The sequence below is a fragment of the Zingiber officinale genome, chromosome 6B (assembly GCF_018446385.1).
Source record: "Zingiber officinale cultivar Zhangliang chromosome 6B, Zo_v1.1, whole genome shotgun sequence".
In the NCBI taxonomy this organism is placed as follows: Eukaryota; Viridiplantae; Streptophyta; class Magnoliopsida; order Zingiberales; family Zingiberaceae; genus Zingiber; species Zingiber officinale.
The window spans coordinates 49,416,700-49,440,175 of NC_055996.1; the positions used below are offsets into that span (position 1 = coordinate 49,416,700).

General features: G+C 35.7%; 1 protein-coding gene across 3 annotated transcripts; it reads right to left on the reverse strand.

Moving 5' to 3' along the window:
* Positions 1 to 868: 868 nt before the first annotated feature.
* LOC121992416 (probable ethylene response sensor 1) lies at positions 869 to 21,828 on the reverse strand. 3 transcript variants are annotated; one of them, XM_042546770.1, is made up of 6 exons: positions 21,718 to 21,828; positions 20,084 to 21,032; positions 2,272 to 2,640; positions 1,861 to 2,127; positions 1,428 to 1,555; positions 869 to 1,306 (listed from the first exon to the last, which is right to left on the reverse strand). In XM_042546770.1, the coding sequence occupies exons 2-6, from the start codon at positions 20,990 to 20,992 to the stop codon at positions 1,072 to 1,074; spliced, it is 1,908 nt and encodes a 635-aa protein (XP_042402704.1). In that variant the 5' UTR covers positions 20,993 to 21,032; positions 21,718 to 21,828; the 3' UTR covers positions 869 to 1,071. The 3 variants fall into 3 exon arrangements, with proteins under 3 accessions (XP_042402704.1, XP_042402703.1, XP_042402702.1); XM_042546769.1 differs by having other exon boundaries at positions 21,663 to 21,814; XM_042546768.1 differs by having other exon boundaries at positions 21,575 to 21,787.
* Between the last annotated feature and the right edge of the window lie 1,648 nt (positions 21,829 to 23,476).

Sequence of the window (23,476 nt, forward strand, 5' to 3'; positions counted from 1 at the left end):
TATTTAAGCTTGACTTGATTATAATTCATTTAAATATTATCAAAATTTTAATTCCAACTTATCAATTATTCAAAACTTTCATATTTTTAAATTTATTTGATTAATTATTGAACTTAATATTACATGTTTTTTATTTATTTTTTATTTTTTAAATTTATTATTTAATGTTAATTTTTTTAAATTTATTTACAAATTCAATAAGAACTTTATTGAACAATATATTCATAAATTTTATTCATGGACATTATTCACAAATAATTCATAATCTTTATTTATGAACTTTAACAAATATATATATATTCAAAGTTGTTTATTTTTTTTTTTAATGATTTATTTAAACTTGTCCATCTAATTGGCCTTATGCACATTAAATAAAAATAAATAAATTCTTATTTTCAAACGTTTACTTCATTTATAACACTGACTTCATTTAGGTTAATAGAACATTTTTCCCAGTTGCTGCTTTGTTTGTTCTCCTTCAAGAAAGATGGGAAGCCTGGGGCTATTATTTGCATGCTGTTCCACCTATTTGTAACCTTTTTCTGTACTCATGATCTTCCAAGGCTACTGCATTTTGCTTCATGATCAGTAGTTATTCAAAATTTTGACCGAATTCTTGATTAGATCATCTTGCAATTTGCCTATTAAAGTTCGCGCAGAAAGGCAAAAGTAGTGGTGAAGACGAAGAAATTAAGACATTGATGTAGCGTGTAACCAACTTGATGCATATGATCACTGCAACAGTTTATAGCAGTTACTTTTCATAATGCTGACATTAAGTAGATGGCAGTTAGATTGAGTAGTTCAGTGTGCTATAAGTTCATTTATAGTTTCACAAGATTAAGGAATATGAAAGGTTCAGCTCAAATGAAGTACAAGCAACAATTTATTAGAATAATACTCATTAAGTTGTTGAACAATGAAGTCGGTGTGTCAGCAAAGATCGCTACTGGATGATATAATTTTTTCTCACAATGGTTTGATAAACAAAGAGGTGGATGGAAATACATTACATGAAGTATCAGATAGTTGCTGGGATCACTAAAATCTTGAGGACTTTAATCACAGAAATCATGCGCTTCTTTGATATCGCACCTTTACAGGAAATTGTTCCTTCCCGTCGCTGAAGGGAGGTCTTGAGCCAAAGAGATTTGGATCCTCATGAATTTGCCGTGCAGCCGGCACAATTTGTTTTAGGTTACTAGTTTGATCACAAAGCCCGAGTTTGATGATAAATATAGCAGTGCAACCTTTGCCTGTACCTTCACTTTCCAGCCAGATCTGTCCTTCCATAAGGCTGACAAACCTGATCATGAAATTATAAAATGTATCAAAAGCTACACAAAATAAGTATCAATCAGCAGAATAAATGAAACGATAAACTGTTTCTGTGCTAATTCAACAGCATTTCATGGGAGTAATACCACCTCTTGCAAATTGCAAGGCCAAGGCCACTGCCGCTATAGGGTTTATTTCCACCATTCTGATAGCGAGCAAATTTGGTGAAGAGCTGTGGCAAGTCTTGAGTATTAATTCCACAACCAGTATCCTTGACCTGCATCATGTAAGACCTAGAAGGTAATTGCAATGATCTACTATAAACAGGAAGCAACATGGTCATGACCAACTACTATTTGCTATGCAAATCAGCTACTGCATTTAAATTTTAAGGCAAATATGATACAAGCAACACTTCATCTAGTTGTGTATCGAGACAAAACAATAGCTAAATGAAAATATTGACTTCAAAGAAAAAATCTGTCTATCACTAATAGCTGCACTTGAATTATGAAATACCCTCCTTTGTACTCTAGCCATTACCCATTATGAAATGACTTCAAAGAAAAAATGTCAATGTACCTGCACTTGCAGATAGAAATGTCTATCACTAATAGCTGGAGAAAATTCAGGGGCCTGAGGGTCTCTGAATGAATCTGGTTTGGCAACAGATGCAATGATTGATATATGACCCTCCTTTGTAAACTTAACTGCATTGCCAGCAACATTCAGTATTGTTTGCAGGAGCCGTTTTTCATCGCCAACAACACACAAGGGCAAGTCTGATGCCAATGTCACGGAAACAGAGAGCTTCTTCACAGCGGCTATTGGTTTTATCAGATTAGTGACCTGCAATTTAATTGGCAAATCAATCAACTCAACATGAATGTTAGGTATTGGTTTTTATCAAATTAGTGACCTGTTATAATGTGGTAATTCAACTAAATATTGATAGCTAATAAACAGAGCTTAGACAAAATCACATGAATTGACCTCTTTGAAAACTGCATGAAGGTTGAAAACTGTAATCTCTAACTCGAAGCTCCCATCCTCAAGCTTAGAAAGATCCAAAACATCATTTATAAGTGTAGCTAGAAGATTGCTACTTTTTAGCACAGTTTCTACCATTAGCCGTTGTTCTGGAGTCAGCTCAGTTTCTAGAAGAAGAGATGAAAGAGCAATAATTGCATGCATCGGAGTCCGCATTTCATGGTTCATGACAGCTAGAAAATCATTGCGAGCACGAATTGCCATTTCTGCCTCCCTACGAGCTGAATCTAGAGCAACATTCTGTTCCATGAGCAGATCACGAGCCCGCATTGACTCTTCTAAGATGGCAGCATGTGAAAGTGCAACAGCCACCTGGAAGAAATCAAACCAAAAGAGAAAATTCAGGACACTGAAAACAATGATCATTCAACATAACAGAACTGAGAAAGCTCACAGAAAAAAATTCCTATTACTCAAGGAAATACCTACTAATTGATGGCAACTCACTAAGAATCATTTAAATGAGTGGAATGTGCCAATCCAGATAGGCCAAGCCAATCAAGTGGATTGAACTGATTGGATCAGATAGACGAGTGAATTGAATGCATTAGATGTATTGAATGGGACTAACAAAGTCAAACATGTGTAAGATTGATCAAACTGAGTGTGTCAAACAATTGAGGTTGGTTAAAAAAATTAGATGAACAAAAGGGCTGCATAGATTAAAGTATTCTAGTAGTTATATCATTCTATTATTACAACAAAACAAAAGCATAGAATGGATCATCTCCTTTTCATTTCATTCCAATCCCAATTTGAATCTCATTCATTTCCATTCCATTCATGTGTATCAACAGAAACCTAAAAGTCAAGGACAAATATTTGAATATGCAGAAGAGTGAGAATGGGAGAAAAGTAAATACAACTACTTGGAGATTGTAAAACCAGCTTAGTCTAAGTTTAACTCATAAAAATGGATAAAATGGAATCTATATGAAAAATGATAGTGATGTAGGTCTTAAAAGACTGAATAGAAAATGTTTGAAATGAAGTAATTAATAATATTAATAGACTGTGGACTTGGAGAACAAGACTAGAACAGTGATAAAGTCGATGCATGAGAAGTTTAGAAGGAAAGGTTTTACTTCAAGAGAGCTATATCATGAAGTACAAGAAACTATTAGTTAAAAGAACATGCTTTAAAATTGACAAAATCGTTATCTGAGATTTAAAAATCTCAGATAATGAAGAGCAGCTAAATGATAAAAGAGATTCTAATCAAAAAGAAAAAATATATATAGTGATAGGTCTAACTTAGGCACTAAAAAATTGGAAAACCATGTGTTATATTGCTGAAAAGATAAAGGGAAAGAATGAAGATGTTGGATCGAATTTAAGCTAGAGGGGAGTGAATAGCGATTTAAAAATTAATTTCAAAGAGATGCAGCGGAAAAAGAAAAGACACAGAGAATCAAGAACACCAAGATTTTACTTGGTTCGGAGCCTAGGTCGACTCCTACTCCAAGGCCCGCGGTCGCTAACCGCTTTCGGTGGGCAATCACTATCAATCCGTAAAATGGTTACAATTTGAAAGTACAAATATTAAATGAAGAACAAGTATACCGACAATACAAAGGGTGAAGAAAATTAGAAGTCGGATGTCGGAGTAGCAGAGCGCAGTTGAAGACTTTGAAACAGCGTATAGGAGCACACGATGTTCTGTTCGAATTGATTGAAGAGGCTGCACCCCGAGGCTCCCTTTTATAGCAACTGTGAGACTGATCCAGATCCTCGCTATCAGCTTTGACCCGAAGCGGATCGGTCGACCGATCAGATGATCTCCACCTCATCTGATCCGCTCGCTCCGCTCCGCTCTGGTCAAATCCTATCCAAGGTTCGGTCGACCGATAAACAAGTTCGGTCGACCGATCAGTCTTCTCTGACCCGATCATCTCGGTCCACTCCAGTCGATGATCATCCATGGTCCGGTCGACTGATCCCCTGGTTGAACCCGGTCCATCCACTGGAGCTTTGACCTGCCGCTGCTTGGGGGTTCGGTCGACCGATCCAGAGGTTCGGTCGACCGATCCCGGTCAGTTCTAACCCTGCATAAAAATGTTAGTTTCCTGCAAAACAAAGTTAGAATAGAAAAAAGAATAGTAATTAGATTCCGTCTCACCGAGACCGGAATCTAGTCAAGATCTCGACTTAGAGTTCCGAAATGGCTCTAAGTCGGATCGGCGCCTAAGTTCCCTTCCCGAGAACGTCAACTCCAGTGACTTACCTTCACCCACTTGCCAGACGTCCGGTCAGCCCTTCGACCCGTCTGGATTTCGCGCCAGCTATCCGGTCAACCCGTCAACCTAACTGGATTTCGTGCCAAACGTCCGGTCGGCCCGTCGACCCGTTTAGACTTCGTGCTAGCTATTCGGTCGGCCCGTTGACCTAGCTGGGCTTCGTACCAAACATCCGATTAGCCCGTCGACTTGTCTAGACTTCTCCTACACATTCAATCGAAGTGTTAGATAACACCAAAACTAACTTAACCTAATTTGTCATTCATCAAAATCTGAGTTAGACCGTTAGTGCTAACCGCACTAACAATCTCCCCTTTTTTGATGGAATGACAACCTGGTTAAGTTAGTGAAAAAATATGCAAGTAAAATAAACAATTATAGGGTTTTTAAGTTAGTTTGTATTTTCAATTTTGGTTTAGCTAACTTAACCACCTAACCCTCCCCCTTTGGCATTCATCAGATAGAAGCATGGATCAAGTAATCATAAATACAAAGGAAAATTAAAAGATACAGGAATAAGTCAGATTCACTTGGGAGAATTTGAATGATTAAAGATTGTTGCTTAAAGAAAACCTTTTCAAAATAGCGAAGTTTGAAACAGACTTGTTAAACATAAGTAAGATTTTCGAAACCATGTTGATAGTAATTTGAACAATTCAGATTTTCAAAACTAAGTAAAGTCTCATTTTCAACATCATAAGTGAGGTCAACTTTTAAGCTAGATTAAATTTTCAAAATTAAGGACAACGACTTTGAAAAACTTAGATTGTGAACTTAAGTTCTAATTTTTGTAAAATTTAACATTCAAGTTAAACTTAAGTAAAATCAAATTTTCAGAACTAGATTTTCAAATTTGATTTTCAAAACTAAGTTAAAATTAATTTTCAAAATCATTTTTCAAAGTAAAGCCTAGTTCTTGACTTAATTTTATAAGAGTTAGTTTCCAAAAATAGGTTTAAGAAATAAAGGAAAAATAAGTAAATTGATTTCTCTCCCTGAACCTGACATTAAAAATAAACAACTGTCTAACCAATTAGTTACCTACCAACTATCAGAAGATAGCAGCTTTCACTTGGTTAGTCAAGTTAAGTTCATTGTAATCGGTTAGTGTTTGACTAAGCTGAATAACTTAACTTGATTAATATCTGTTTAGTATTTAACGCCCAGACTTATAACGATGCACTGAAATAAGCATCTTAAGTCCAGGCAATTGGCCTATGCATCTCACCCCTTTCTAACTTTGTCAATCACAAACAAGGTAAGCCTAGGTGTTGGTGAGATGCTCAAGTACTAGTCCTATGGGTACATGCTTTCTATGGAATTTGAGCTAATCTAAGGCTAAAATTATTTTTGAAATTCTAAAAATAGGAAGGTTTTGAAAGCATTTTTATTCTAGAATTTAAAATAACCATTTTTTAAAACAATTTTAAAATTTTGAAAATCCTAGTCTATAAGCACATCCCTAATTTTCTACGTAGATTACTAAACTCACTTTCAGAAAGGGGTTTGGTGAATATGTCAGCTAAATTTGACTTGGATTCAATGTACTTGAGTTCAATGTCACCTTTAGTAACATGATCCCTAATAAAGTGATGCATAATTTCAATGTGTTTGGTTCTTGAATGATGCACAGGATTTTTTGTTAAGTTAATTGAACTAATATTATCAATTAAAACTTTTACATTTGTAAGATTTAAGTTAAAATCTTTTAGGATGTGCATCATCCATAATAGTTGTGCAACGCACTCTCCTATAGCTATATATTCTGACTCAGTTGTAGATAAAGCAACACAATGTTGCTTTCTACTAAACCAGCTGACAAGTGATGGACCAAGTAATTGACATCCTCCACTTGTGCTTTTGCGGTCTAATTTACAACCAGCGTAATCTGAGTTAGAATATCCTATTAAGTCGAAGTTGTTAGTTCTAGGATACCAAATTCCTACATTTGTTGTTCCTTTAAGGTATCTAAAGATTCTTTTGACTCGAGTCAAATGAGATTCTTTAGCACAGGTTTGGTATCTAGCACACATACTAACTGCAAATAGAATATCAGGTCGACTTGCAGTTAAGTACAGTAGGCTACCTATCGCCCTCCTATAGTATTTTAAATCAACTGGTTTACTATTGGGGTCATCATCTAGGATTGTGTTTACTGCCATGGGTGTTTTTATTTCTTTAGTATTTTCCATTCCGAATTTTCTAAGTAACTCTTGACTGTATTTTTGTTAATAAATATAGTTTCCTTCATTTGTTTGTCTAATTTGTAATCCTAAAAAGTAAGTCAATTTGCCTACTAAACTCATTTCAAACTCGTGTTCCATTAAACTTGTAAACTCATTTAAGAATTCTGAATTGGTTGACCCAAAGATTATATCATCTACATAGATTTGAGCTATAAAAATATCGTTTTTTATTAATTTAACGAATAAGGTTGGGTCAATTTGACCTTAGTTGAACCCTTTAGAGATTAGGTAAGAAGTTAGTCTTTCATACCATGCCCTAGGTGCTTGCTTAAGTCCATATAAAGTTTTCTTTAATTTAAATACATAGTCAGGGTGTTCTAGACTTTCAAACCCGGGTGGTTGTCCTACGTATACTTCTTCTTTTATTAGTCCATTTAAGAAGGCAGACTTAACGTCCATATGATACAATCTGAACCCTTTGTGAGTTGCATAACTAAGTAGCATCCTAATGGACTCTAATCTGACTACTGGGGCATAGGTTTCATCATAGTCAAGTCCTTCTACTTGACTAAATTCCTTAGCAACTAGCCTAGCTTTATTTCTAGTAATTTCCCCAGTTTCACTTAATTGGTTTCTGAATACCCATTTTGTTTCTATTATTTTCTTATTTTTGGGTGGTGGTACTAAGTCACAAACTTCATTACGCTCAAATTGAGCTAGTTCTTCTTGCATAGCTATGACCTAGTCTGGGTCAAGCAGGGATTCAGCTACGATTTTGGGTTCAATTTTAGAGATTAATGAAATTTGACTTAGGTTTCTAAAGAATGACCCAATCTAAACCCTTAGGTCTGGGTCACCAATTATTTGGCTAGTTTGATGATTTGGGTTGACTCTAATAGTTCTAGGAGATTGACTCTCTTGAGGTTCTTCTTCCTCTTCGTGATTTAGAGATTGATTGGTTCCTTCAAGATTGGTATTTTCTTGAACAAATTTAATTGGTTGAAGTTGGGTTTGGTCTTGGTTTTGTTTGGATTCTTCAAATTTGACATTAGTAGTTTCTTCAATTCTTAAGGTAACCTTATTATAAACTCTGTAGCCTCTACTGTTTAGGGAGTATTCTACAAAAATTCCATTTTCTACTTTAGATGTGAATTTTCCTAGGTGTTCTCTTGTATTTAAAATGAAGGTTGGGCACCCAAATACTTTAAAGTATTTTATATTAGGTTGTTTATTATAGTAGATTTCAAAGCAAGTTTTATTATGTGTTTTGTTTAGTGTTGTTCTATTTTGTACGTAGCAGGGTGTACTAACAGCTTCTGTCCAAAAGTACTTAGGTAGGTTGTATTCGTTCAGCATTGTTCTAGATGCTTCAAGTAGAGTTCTATTTTTCTTTTCTACAATTCCATTTTGTTGGGGAGTTTTAGGGCATAAGAATTCGTGATGATAGCCGTTTTCGAGACAAAATTTATTAAAGTTATGAGTTTTAAATTCTCCCCCATTATCACTTCTAATTCTTTTGATTTTAAGGTCTTTTTCATTTTCAACTTGTTTACAAAAGTTTGTAAATATTTCAAAAGTTTCATCTTTATTTTTTAAGAATTTGACCCAAGTGAACCTAGAGTAATCATCTATTATGACTAGACAATATAGACTTCTATTTATTGATTTGACTCCATAGGAGTCAAATAGATCTAGGTGTAGAAGTTCTAATATTGAGTTGGTTTGTGATTGATTAATTGGTTTGTGAGTAGATTTTGTCTGTTTGTTGACAAGCATTACATATGGTTGAGTCTAAGTTAGGTAACTTTGGTAAGTCTCTAACTAATCCATTAAATTTGCTTATATTTCTAAAATTTGTGTGTGACATTCTTCTATGCCATAACCAAGTTTCTTCTTTTTGTGTTAAATAACACTTAACTGAAGAAGTGGTTAAGTTAATTGCATAGATGTTGTCTTTTCTAAAGCCTTTTAGACTTATAGTAGGATTATCTAGATGTTTGATTAAGCATTCTGTAGATAAGAATTTAACCTTATACCTAGTGTCACATAATTGACTTATACTTAGGAGATTATATTTAAAATTTTCAACAAGTAAAATATTTGTAATAATAAAATCTATTTTTAATTCAATATTACCTAAACCAATTACCTTGAGTTTGTCATTTGTTTCCAAAGGCAACTGTTCCTAGACTCTTGTAAGTAAGTTGGGTGCCCACAGGGCGTAGCGCAGACGGTGTACCTGCATGAACCTCCCTCCATATCCGTGGGGTCGGCACTAGGGGGGCCGCTAAGGTAGCGGATCTATCTTTTTTGTAAGTAAGTTGGGTGAACTTGGTGTGATCTCCAGTCATATGCTTAGAGCAACCACTATCCAAAATCCACCTGATTTCCTACAATAGGTAGGAGTTAAAGTTAGTCTAATTTTATTCTTTTAAGATTATTTTCAAGGTTGGTCACTTTATGTGAAAATTTGAGTTAATTTTCAAACGAACATAATTAAAGTTTAATTTTAAAATAAATTTTTTTTTAAATTCAAAAGAATTAAGTTTAATTTTAAAATGAATTTTTTAGTTAAAAAAAATTAAGTTTAATTTTAAAATGAATTTTTAAGTTAAAAAGAAATTAAGTTTACATTTAAAATAAATTTTTAAGTTAAAGAAAATTAAGTTTAATTTTAAAATAAATTTTTAAGTTAAAAAAATTAAGTTTAAAAATAAATTTTTAAAAAAATTAAGTTTATTTTTAAAATAAATTTTTAAGTTAAAAAAATTAAGTTTAATTATAAAATAAATTTTTAAGTAAAATAAAATTAAGTTTAATTTTAAAATTAATTTTTTAGTTAAAAAAAATTAAGTTTAATTTTAAAATAAATTTTTAAGTTAAATAAAATTAAGTTTAATTTTAAAATTAATTTTTAAAATAATAAAATTAATTTACTGTAATTTAATTTTCTTTGACTCAATTTAATTTAATTTAATTTCGATTTAATTTAATTTAAATTTTAATTCTATTTAATTTAATTTGAATTTTAATTTGATTTAATTTAATTTAATTTAATTTGAATTTTAATTTGGTCCTTAGTCATCTCACCTGTTCTACGTTTTCAATCAGAGAATCCTATAATTTTGTTAGATGAATTAAGTTCAATTTTAGGGTTTTGTTTTTAATTTGTGTTAGATTCAGATTTAGTTTTTGGTTCAACAGATAGTCATTCTCTGGATAAACTTCTGGGCTATGGTGAGTCACTTGGACATCATTAGAATAACCATGCCTTCGAAGTTTTCCAAATAGACCTTGGTCTAACTGGTTAAGATCCATAAAGGGTAGCTTCGGTCAGTTCCACTTAGCCAAATGCATCAGGTCGAAGTCATATCTTCCTAGACATGCATAGACTAAGCGCATCAGGTCGAAGTCATATCTTCCTAGACATGCATAGACTAAGCTTTCCTAACGTACTATCATCCAAAACTTCATGAGTACCATTTTTCAAGTTAAACTTGAGTTCCCTTTCTAATTGGTCCTAAGTACCCTGCTGGGTAGATTAGTTTGAGTTACCCTTCCAGGTAGGTTAGTTTTGGAGGTGTCATATTCTGGAGCCTCCCCTGAATTATTGGTCTTTTAAATTAATTTTTAGTTTTAGGTTTATGTCTATTTCTTTTATAGTTATACTTTACTTGATGATAGTCTAAGTTTTAGTGAGTTTTAAAATATTTAGATTTTGAGTTTTTTTTGTTTAGGTTTGTATTTTGATTTTTGATTTGGTTTATTCGAATTTATATAATATATTTTTTCTTTAGGTATATAGTATTGGTTAAGTCTTACTTGCGTGATTAAACACACTTTCGGAACTCAGGCTTTACTCGTTGGTTTGTGTTGGGTTATTAATGATTTAAAAGTTTTATTTGAATTTGACTTATATCCAAGTCCGGTTTTGTTATAACATGCTTTTTGATTATTTAAAATTAGATCTAAGTTTTTTGATCTTGTTGTAAATTTTTCTAACATTTCTTTTAAATTATTAATTTCTGTTTTTAGTGATAGATTCTCCTTCTCAAGTGTTAGATCTTGAGTTGGATTATTATTTACAATTTGTTCCTTGAGGTTTTGATGCTCCTCAAGGAGTAACTTGTTTTCACTTTCTAATTTAACTAATTTACTATTTAAGCAAGAAATAATTTTAAAAAACTTTCGATTTAAAGTTAGGTATACCTCTTCAGAACCTTCGGAAACGAGTACGGACTCGTGGCTCGATTCGGGTTCGGACCCGTCTTCCGATTCGTCTTCCGACTCTGCTTCGCGGACCATCAGCGCGAGGTGACTCTGGTGCTTCTAATCTTCGGCCTCCGATTCGTCCGAGGAGGAGGAGTTCCACGTCACTATGAGGGCCTTTTTGGTCGACTTTATTTTGTCGATCTTCAATCTCGGACACTCGTTCTTGTAGTGTCCCTTCATGTTGCATCCGAAGCATGTCACGTACTTTAATTCTCCTTCTTGCTGAAGCTTCTCTTCCTCCTGGTGAACATCTTCCTTACCAGATTCACCAGGTGCTCTTCATCTTCAGAGTTCTGGTCAGAGTCTTCTTCAGGTTTAGGCTTGTTCTTCTTTTCCTTGGAGGAACCTGCAAACAAAGCTATACCTTTCTCGGATCTAGCATTGGTTTGTTCATGTAACTCTAATTCACAAAATAATTCATCTAATTTAAGTTTAGATAAATTCTTAGAAATTTTGTAGGCATCCACGATAGATGCCCACAAATTGTTGCGTGGAAACGCGTTTAATGCATACTTGATTAGATCTCTGTTTTCCATCTGGTGGCCTATCACGTGAAGCCCGTTGAGGATATCCTTGATCCTCGCGTGCAGCTGACTCGCCGTTTCTCCTTCCTTAGCGTCGCTAGTTCCTTCGTGCAGCTCGATCAATTTATCCCATAGCTCTTTCGCGTTTTGATGTGGTCCGATCCGATTCAGCTCTTCCCTTGTCAATCCGCATTGTAACGTGTTGATCGCCTTGTTTTCCATCGACACTTTCTTCTACAAGTCCGAAGTCCACTGTTCCGGGTCTAGTGGAATTCCGGAGTTGTCAACGGGTGTTTTGTAGGCTTTTGTGACGCTGAGCCACTGGTCGAAATCCGTCTTGAGATACACCTCCATCCGCTTCTTCCAGTACGGGAAATCATCCCCGTTGGACAGGGGAGGTTGCACCGTGCTGAAGCCCTCAAGTTGCGACATTTTAATCTGCACACAGGAAAACAAACAAGAGAGGTTCGCAAGTCTTGGATTAGTAGTGCGGGAAGAAATAAAAAAAAATAACTTAAATTGGTGTTGCACCAATTTAAATTTAATTACAACGGAAAGAAATTTCCAAAAAGATAATAATACCAGTTTGGAATTATACGAAAAACTGAAAGCCGAAAGAAGAAAAAAAAAAATTTAAAACATATCACCCCCTTGTCTGATTGGTGGTTGCACTAAATCAGAGCAGTACCTGCTTTGATACCACTTGTTGGATCGAATTTAAGTTAGAGGGGGGTGAATAGCGATTTAAAAATTAATTTCAAAGAGATGCGGCGGAAAAAGAAAAGACACGGAGAATCAAGAACACCAAGATTTTACTTCGTTCGGAGCCTAGGTCGACTCCCACTCCAAGCCCCGCAGTCGCTGACCGCTTTCGGTGGGCAATCACTATCAATCCATAAAATGGTTACAATTTGAAAGTACAAATATTAAATGAAGAACAAGTATACCGACAATACAAAGGGTGAAGAAAATTAGAAGTCGAATGTCGGAGTAGTAGAGCGCAGTTGAAGACTTTGAAGCAGCGTATAGGAGCACACGATGTTCTATTCGAATTGATTGAAGAGGCTGCACCCCGAAGCTCCCTTTTATATCAACTATGAGACTGATCCAGATCCTCGATCCTCGCGATCAGCTTTGACCCGAAGCGGATCGGTCGACCGATCCCCGGTTCAGTCGACCGATCAGATGATCTCCACCTCATCTGATCCGCTCGCTCCACTCCGCTCTGGTCAAATCCTATCTAAGGTTCGGTCGACCGATAAACAGGTTCGGTCGACCGATCAGTCTTCTCTGATCCGATCATCTCGGTCCACTCCAGTCGATGATCATCCTTGGTTCGGTCGACCGATACCAAGGTCCGGTCGACCGATCCCCTGGTCGAACCCGGTCCATCCGCTGGAGCTTTGACCTGCCGCTGCTTGGGGGTTCGGTCGACCAATCCAGAGGTTCGGTCGACCGATCCCGGTCAGTTCTAACCCTGCATAAAAATGTTAGTTTCCTGCAAAACAGAGTTAGAACAGAAAAAAGAATAGTAATTAGATTCCATCTCACCGAGACCGGAATCTAATCAAGATCTCGACTTAGAGTTCCGAAATGGCTCTAAGTCGGATCGGCGCCTAAATTCCCTTCCCGGGAACGCGTCCTCACAGTCACTCAACTCCAGTGACTTACCTCCACCCACCTGCCAGACGTCCGGTCAGCCCTTCGACCAGTCTGGACTTCGCGCCAGCTATCCGGTCAGCTCGTCAACCTAGCTGGACTTCGTGTCAAACGTTCGGTCGGCCCATCGACTCGTTTGGACTTCGTGCCAGCTATCCGGTCAGCCCGTTGACCTAGCTGGGCTTCGTACCAGACATCCGGTCAGCCCATCGACCTGTCTGAACTTCTCCTGCACACTCAATCAAAGTGTTAGACAACACCAAAACTAACTTAACCTAATTTGTCATTTATCAAAATCTGAGTTAGACCGTTAGTGCTAACTGCACTAACAGAAGAGACTTTGGTTATTGGACCACTAGGCTCTTGTTAACGATTGTGCAGAGATTAAAGAAAAGACCAACACCGTATTTCTACGAATTATTAGAAGAATACTCCAAGGGAATAAAAAGAAAAATATAAAAAATTTAGCTTAGGGATTCCCATAATAGTAAAATAGGGGAATCGGTGTAACATTAACATTTTGAGTAATAGATTTTAACTTTCATTTTGTAAAAGTTGAGAGGGAAAATATCACTATATTAAAAATAAAACTATTATACCATATATACGAAACTCAAACATAAAATGCTAATGTCAATCTCAAGCTTGGATGACAAAGGTTGATGGTAGCATTTGGTCTAGATATCCAATGCTAAAATTGTCTAAACTCCAAACCTATAAACATGAATCCTATTTTTCATATTTTCATAAAGCTAGACCATCATTCCTTGTAGTGCCTAAAATCCGGTTCACGTAAATTTGATTAAATCGAGTTTTTTTATGCTATTTAATTGATTTTAATGTATCATAAATATATTTATACTAAAGAGTCTGAGTAATTAATATGCTAAGGGACCCGGCCCCAGCAAAGGAAATTGAGAAAGAACTTTGGCGGATCATTTAATATCGTTTCCCCTACGTCTCGCTAGGTATCTTTTAACACGCAAAACACTAAGGCAAGATTTCAAACCTTATTTTCTGCACTATATGGATTGTAGTACATATGTTTGATATTTGATGTTTGATGCATGTTATATTGTTAATGATTTCGTTGTTGTTTTGTTGTTTGCAGTTGTTCGTTTTACTGCGTAAATCTTCGTCGATCTTCTCGTTCTCATGTTTTGTTCGTTTTATCTCTGGAGCATGGTAGCTATGAATCGAATGTGTAGCCTTTGGGGTAGACCTGACGACGGTTCGGAACCGACGGTTCGACGGTTCGGAACCGCCGGTTCGACGGTTCCAGGCAGGTCGACCCTTAACCTTAACCGCCCAAGACGGTTACGGTTCACGGTTCAGAACCGCCGGTTCACGGTTCGGTTCACGGTTCGTCACGGTTCGCTACGGTTCAAGATTAATATGTTAAAAAAAATTAAAAATTAAAAATTAAAAATTAAAAATTAAACATTAAACATTAAAAATTAGAAATTAAAATTTATTGAAAAAAGGGCTTGCACTTATTTAAGTTGTCTACGTATCCCTTTAGGGAAATCAAAGCCCACGTAGTTCTTTTACATTTTTATCCTTTTACATTATGAAGTGACGTTGTCATTCACTTTCATTTCCCGTTCCCATAGTATTTGTTCATTCGGTATTAAAATCTTCGGCATTAAATTCTTCGGCTTCGTCATTTAAAAGTTACATTCCTTGGATTTTTTTCCCGTCTCTGGTCTCATCGTCAAGTAATGTTTAGGCTTCCAATGAGTCGAGAGACAAAGTCAATTGCCGTTCATCCAATATGTCACACACTTAAACAAGCTAAAATTTCTTTGGCGATCTTGGATAGGACGGGAAAACTCCGTGACCATCACTCTAGGACATCGAAATCTACTTCGCTATTTACTTCATTAAATTAAAAGAAGCCATAAAATAATTCTCAAATTCTATTAAACTTGAGGATCCTTGTGAACGTTTCGTCCATTCTTTTAATAAAAGTTGTGCTTTTGTAAATTTTAAATTACTAGTAGTAGTTTGTTGTATTTCAGAAATATTAATTTGTGTTCCATATTTTGGATAGTATTGATTATAAATATCTTATAAATAAATTCTAACATTATATATAATATTAACTGGATCAAGAGAAGAATGAATCTTTAATTGGAATTAAAGCGTCATAATATAAAGTTAATATTTTTTATAAAACTTCTAATTTAAATCTAGGATATAAAGCAAATGCAATTAAATAAATTTCAGGAATAAAATAAAAATATTTTTCCCATTTAGTTTTCATAGCTAAGATGCAAGGAGATAAAGATTCATTATTAATATGTTCATTTAAAACTAATAATATATTAGAAAAATTTTCTAAAACTAATTGAGCAGTGGAATAATAAACACCGGAAAGTTGTTCGGTTGCATCATTAAATACTTTTAAAATTTCACAAATACTACTACAAATATTCCATTGTTGTGAAAATAAATATATATTAGTATTAGTGTTTTGTGCAAAAAATAAACATAATAATTCTTTATATTGAAATAAATCTTATAATAATTAGTATGTTGAATTCCAACGTGTTGGTACATCACGTGGAAATTTTTTAGGTCTCATTCCATTAATTTTACAAAACCTACCACATTGTTTCATTATAGATGGATGATACCATAAATAAGAAATTACAATTCTAATTGGTTTAATATAACTTTCTAAAATTTTTAAACCATCTTGAACACATAAATTTAAAACATGGCATACACAACGAATATGAAAAAATAAACCTCCAATAATAGGTTGACAAACAAATTTTAGATCATCTATACAAGCGGTATTGGAACTAGCATTATCTAATGATATTAAAAAAATATTTTATGAGTTAAACCATATTGTTCTAAAATTAAACATAATAATTGTGTGATATTATGAGCATTATGTGATTCATCAAAAAATCTATAAGCTAATAATCTTTTTTTGAAGGTTCCAAGAGTTATCGATCCAATGGCAAGTCACACACATATACGAATGTGTTTGCCAATTATCACTTCAAATATCGGAATATAAAGAAACTTTATTATCTAATTTACTAAATTCATCAATTAAATTCTTTTTTCCTTGTTTTACTAATTTTTTAATTGTACGAGTAAGTGTAGTCCTAGGAACACGTTTAGCACATGGATTAAGAGATTCTTTACAAAAATCTTCAAATGTGCATTTAGATCCAAAACTAAAAGAAAGATGTTCTACGGAAACAAATTTAGCTAATGATTCTCTTAATTTATTATCCGAATATAAAAATAAACCGAAATCGGTACTACCGCTAGTTGAAGAAAATCTTAATAATTGTGTTTGAGAACGGTCGAGTCCATATTCCGTCGGATGCTTCGTTTTTACATGTCGTTTCAACGACCCAAAGCCGCCGCCGGCTTGGAATTTGTAGGAAGCATTGCAGTGCTTATATTTTGTACGCATTTCTCCCGACGGAAGAGTGACCTTCTCAAAATGTTTAGTGAAAATAGAAGACTTTAGAGGAGAAAGTTCCCGAACCTTAGAAGTAATTGCATCGGTATTTCCTTGTGTTTCGGGTGTCGGATTCGGAAGATGCTCGATCTCATCATCGGTGAATTGAATGTTGGGGTCCTCCTCCCGCGGATTTATTATTTGCTTTCCCTTCCGAGCTCGAGATGCCATTGTAATTGAAAATTGGAAACGAAAGCGTGTAGAGATTAGAGAATACGAAAATGAGATTAAGAGTAGAGAAGATGTGTGTGAAAAATGATGAAATGAGCTCTCTATTTATAGAGTTTTGATAGTAACGGACACTAAATCATAGTCATTGATCAAGCCGTTTAAAAAAAAAAAAAAAAAAATTTGCGGCTGAACCGCCGATTCAACCCACCGGTTAACCGGCGGTTCGCCGGTTTTACAGCCAATGAACCGGAACCGACCCAGCAACTTGCCGGGCCGATTCCGATTCGACTTGGCGAACCGGGTCAACGGGCAACCGGCCCATTGACCCGGTTACGGACCCGGGCCCGGGCCGGGTCCGGGCCAGACCCGGCCCGGGGTCGGGTCTACTTTGGGGCTGACGTCCATTAGACTATAACACTACTGTATTGGATTTAGCAAGCTGCTATGCAATCCCTTACTTGGTTTTGGTTCTTTCTTATTTTATATTGCCTTTTCTGTTTTAGCTTTCCAGTTGCACGTTTGTATGACTTGTTGCTAAAGTCATGAAGTATTGAAAATTGATTCAAATAAATATAAGCTCACACTTGTTGTACCGTTAGTTGTTAGCAAATTCTTATTTCCTTGCTTAATATTTCCTATGCTAACATTACTAAGTTTTTCAATCTGCCTTGTATTTCTTTGATGATACCATGCAATCTAATGAAGGATGGTGTGATTTGTTTGTGGCAATTCATGAATGGGCAAGGAGTACGGCTTAGAGGATACCGGAATTCTTACCAAAATAGAGGAAAAAGGGGTTGTGCAATTCGGCTTAAAGGATACCGGTGAACACTACCCAACCTAATACTAGGGTAAACGTTTGGCCAAACGAATAGAGGTGAAGGAAAAAGGAGCCACATTCAATGCTATGAACTCGCTAAAATGTTTTGATGATGAAAGACAATGTTTGATGTTATCTTATTAAAGTTTGATGGTCCATGAGACTAAATGTGCAAGGTTTAAATAAATTTTAATGTTCAAGGTATTTTCTTTTATATATATATATATATATATATATATATAAAAGCATGTGAATGTATATTTATTTTGTTATAAAAAGTTTTGAACTTGCCGAGTCTTTAGACTCACTAAATCCATATGGTGCAGGTAATGAGAAGACGGAGGGTCTTGATGGATGAGCTACCTCGTACCAGGCATTGCACACCCGACAATTGTGTCCTTTTCTTTTCAATTTAAGTTATTCTCTGCATTGGGATATTGAGTTTTTTTTTTCTTTCCTAAGTCGATGATGTAATGGTTGGTCAGATGTCTTAGATTTTCTTTGGTTTGGGTTGGTTGCACTTTCGAGTCTTTAGGTATTAATTCATACGGTTGATTCTTTTCATATTTATTTATTTATTCGGTTGTGTTCGGAAGAAGGATTTGTACGACTTGTTTTAAAAGCTATAAGGGGATAAAGTTTTAGGTCGTTTCATTCCTAGTGATATACAACTTGCATAGAGCTTAATAAAAAGAAAGAAAATTCATGAAACCAACTCCAAATAATTCAGACAAACATAATTAGATGTAACCAACTGCAAATAATTTGGACAAGCAACTCCATGGTCATAAGAACAGAAATAGCACCTAATTACTAAATACCTAATTTAGGACTAAACCTACAACAATAATTATAAAAAGTGATAACTCGTACCACTCCCCTTTAAATTGGAATCTATATTATCTATGTTTGGCTTATCACAAAAGTAGAGCACCCTATAAATACAAAAAGAAAATATAAAAAACACTGGACAAACCATTACTAGGACACACTGGACAAAAATACCATTACTGGAACAATTGAGACACTACTATGAAATGCTTGACGTTTGCAATTGGCAAAGACACAAGTTGATAAAATCTTCAAATAGATAACATATCTTCTTCCTTAACTCTTCTCAAATTGAAAACATCATGGATTTCTTAAATTCAGAAAATAAATTGACAACTTGTGATGGATTATCAGGAAAAAAGATTAGAGTTTGAATACTTATTTGAAAAATCAATATTGGGAGAGAGACCGAGTAAATTATGAAATTTCTTTGAGAGATGAGAAGATGTTAAACAGGAACTGAGTAATATTCTAGCATCTACTCTAAAGAAATTGGAGAAGATATCAAGAGAGGGGAAAATGTTGGAAGAGATAGACAATTACAAATCTCATCTCAAATCCTAGACACTATTGAAATATGGATGAAAGATTATGAGATAAGGAATCTATCATTACACAACTAGAGGAAAAGAACAGGAAAGAAGATGATGAAAATAAATGTTTCAATCTATTTGCTTTGGCATTACACTTAGGAAAGAAGAGAGAATAATAATTGAGATGAAGATGACCAAAATAAATGTCTTAGCTCTATCACCTTTTTGAAGATCTATAGTAAAGTTTATTTTTTCAAATCTAGCCCTTTTCTTAGAGAGGATCCCCATAAGAGAGTTATAAAGCCTCTCCTGTAATTTATCTGATGCCTAAAACTAACTCAACACTCAAATTGGGTTATTTCTTTTGACCTAAGAACCAGAATAACCTGATTTTTCAGGTTGAGTCAAATTGGTTCAGGTATCAACAAAATCAAGATTCCTTCCCCCCACCCAACCACACACCATCCCTTAGAATAATTCTCTTATAATATAACATAATAATTTTTCTCTCAGATTGATATTAGAGCAAGATCTTTTCTACAATTAGGAATTCTTTTCTCAACCATGTTAGAAGGTCATGAATATGATTGGATGGTGCAATCTTCCTTTTACCACATGCTTGCACTTTATCATAAACCATATATCCTACAATGAAACCCACATTATCTCCTAAACATTGCCTCCATGTAAGGAACTTCCATGTGATCAATCCTTATTAAATAACACAATAGTGGCACAGTATCTAGAAAATGGCAAAGATTTTCATGGACAGAATTCTAAGAAAGTTATGATTTTAGGCTTTTTAGCATCCAATGAAGTGTTGTAGAAATCATGCGTTCATTGATTGAAGCAGGATGTTTATGTTCTAATATATTTAAATCAGCATTCATTTCATGTAAAATGTAAAGTTCTTGAGAAATAAAACCTACTAAATATTACGTTGTTTCATTTAAGAAAAATATTTAAAGAAATAGCCTTGTACTCAATGATGAAAGATAAAACTGATAATTGATGCAAGAAACATGGGATTACCTGATCAGCAACCACCTCAACAAGCTCTAATTCATGTACATGCCATTTTCTTACACTGTCTGAAGGGAGCATTAGAACCATAATAGCATAACTTTTTGCAGAAAGCTCAGGCCAATCATTGATTTGGAAATTTGAGAGATGTAAGAGTGGTACTCGGATGGCAACAACTTCTGGTGGCACATATCTCCCAGTCAATGGCCTTATCCTTGTTAGTGGGCATGTATGTGGAATTCTCATTGCTCGGTTACTACTAAAGACTTGATTGACAATGGGGAGGTTAATGGAAACAACAGACCCAAGTGGTATTTGGTGATGCAAAGTGTGTGAAAGCTGGAGATTAAGGCCACTTCTTGATGGCATCCAAAGTGCACATTCTGCCAGATCCAAAGTCCTACCTAGTTCCACAAATGTCGTCTTCAATATTGTATGTCTGTCAAGTGTGCTTCTTATTTCATGAGTAAGCATCCTAACATGTCTCCCTGTTTCCTCTTGTGTCCGTATGATGCCCATCTCTCTATCAAGTTCCTCAGCCTTGTTCTTTAGAAACAACTCCCTTGTCTTCACACTTAACAAGTCCGGAATTATGTGAACAAGCATCAAAGCTGTTGCACATGATACAACAGCCGTCGAGATTTTTGCAACAGTCATTACTATTGCCACAGTTCGTGTGTGCATGTTGAAAGTCCACAGATTTATCAAATGTGTTGCTCCACAAAGAACAATGAAGGCACCAAACTGTATCAACACCCATCTGTACGGGAAGAAGGAGGACTTCTTCACAAAATAAATGAGTTCGAGCGGAATGGAGAAATAGGCAAGGGCTATAAAGAAATCCGATATATACTGGTACTTCACTAGAAGCTCATCAGCCGGCCACTGTGGCTCAATGCAGTCACAACCCTCCATCATCTCGGGGTAACTGCAGGGGCCAGATAACTACTACTACATTCTGCAACAGCAAAAAATGGCATACATTAAAAAGGTGGATAATGCGAAGGTAGATTCTAATTTCAAAGTGAAAGGTAGCAAATTTCTTCATAACTATTGTGTTCGAATAGTAAGACATGCTAAACAGAAAGAGATAAAAAAAAAAATCCGATTGGAAGTGATCGAATTGTGTAAGAATAAGAGTTTTCCAGAACTCTGAAACCGTGTTAAAAGCAAGCTTCCCTCTAAACTTAGATATCAAAATAGGCTCTCTTTTTTTACAACAAAGAACTCCTAAAACCCTAAGATCCAAACAACTTCTCCCTAGCAAAAAGTCCAACCTCAAATATACATTCCAAAGTCAAATTAAAGAATGAAATCATCAAATACAACAATTAAGCAGATCCAACCCTAGAGCTGAGGCAACCAAAAAAAAAAAACCCTGCCCCATGACTTAAATTAAAACGCCAGAGTCGAACAAAACCAAACGCATAATACAGCAAAACGGCAGCTGAAAAGGGGATGTAAAGCGCAAATAAACAACACAGGCGATTGACCCGAAACCTTTCAGTAGGAAATGAGTCGAGCAGCTGCTATACTTCGATCAGAATCGATTTGGGGAGGCAACGAGGCAACAAAATTAGAAATTTACGTAAGATTCTAGGCTCTGGAGAAGGCGAGAGGGATCGAAAGAAGAGAGCTTTAACTAATTTTGTATTCCTCTTCGCTCTTCAGATGCAGCTGTTCGGCTGTTCCTTTGCCTCTTCTACGAGGTCAGACGCCGAGTCTTCCACTGTCAATTGATTGGAGCTGGCACCGGATAGTTTAGGTAGCGCCGCAGATGTATTATACTATCGCCGTCGGATTTGTAGAACACGAATCTTGAAACACAGACACTCTTCCAACAATAACATATCGCGGCAACTTATAACTAATCGTGATTTAAAACAAAAAAAAAAAACAATTGGTTGAATGTTTTTATTGCTAACATGTTTTGGTCATCATGCTTGATAATATATTTTGTAACATAGTTGTATAAACATACGCATATCAAGGTGATAAATGTTTAAGTTTTAACTGAGTAAACCTTCCACAATAAGAAAACAAATGGTTACCTCAAAGGTAACTCCAATCTTAGTAATTAAAGACCCAACATTCAGATTGGAGAAGTCTAGTCAACGAGAGACTTTTTCCAATCCACCGGAGACAATCAACTTATGAACATTAGAGACTATATTTAAGTTCTTGGAGAACTTGTAGACACTTACACTACATGAAAATCTTTCTTAGTCTTTTGTGCTAAAGTTTTTACAGAACTTTTGGACATTTAGAATGCATGAAAATCTTTCTTATAGACTGATGCATAAGTTCTTGACGAACTTTTGGACACTCAGAATATACGAAAATCTTTCTCAGTCTCCTTTACTAAGTGATAAATACAAGTGTTTGGAATCCAAGAGCTTAAACTAAAGTGAAAGCATCAACATCTCAAACTTTTGTTAATTTACTCTTCTTCCTTTTGCTTTTTATTTACATCTAGGGAGAGGTGAGTTTATTTTTATTGAGTGATCTTGATTAGGGTAAAGCTTGTGGAGAGCTTGTGAAATTCCAACAATTTGTGGCCTAGACGACTACACCACTTGGTAACATGCCAATTGGAGAAGTATTAGGTAGAATGATAAAGAAAACATATCAGAGGAGTCAAAATCTAGAGAAGATATTCCCATAGGGGATCTTCTCATGGCCTGGATGACAGGCTAAGGATGTTCCCTGACAGAGATGTAAATACCCCGTGTTGATTTTAATGTGATCAACCACATCATGTTAGGCTCTGTGTTATTTGATGTCTTACGTCTGAGTAGCAATGCAAGAAGTCGAGCGGAAGAAGCGGCGGACGAGAAGGATAGCACAGGAATCGAGTTGACGGACTCGGCGCATCCGAGGAACGAGAAGCTGCAGAAGAGTACGTCGATGAAGCGAAAAAGACGCGCACGGTGCTTCCGAGGGACTAGAAGTTGGAGCAGAATCCTACTCGAAGAGAATGCCAGAGTTAGGTTCGAGTGAGCTCAACTTTGGAAGGCCAGAACATTACCCAAGCGATCAGAGCAAAAGGCCGGACAAAGAGTCAACTCTGAAGTTGACACTTGTTCGAGCGCTTGGACCATGTCCATGCGCCTGGAGTCCGAGCACCCAAAGTTGGTCCGGGCGCCTGGACCAGTTTGGTGCCGAAAGGGTGCCTTGACGTAGTGGATCAACTTTGGGTTTGTGTCAGTAGAGGTCCAGGCGCCCGGAGCAGGTCTGAATGCCCGAGGAAAGAATAAATTCTTATCACTTTGTCATTGCGTGGAGATAGAATTTGTCACGCTGGGAGCGCCCGAAAAGGGTCCGGGAGCCCAGACCGCACCACGTCAACAAACGGTCACTTCGACCAGTGAGCCTATAAAAGGAGCTTTGGTTCTCTTCATT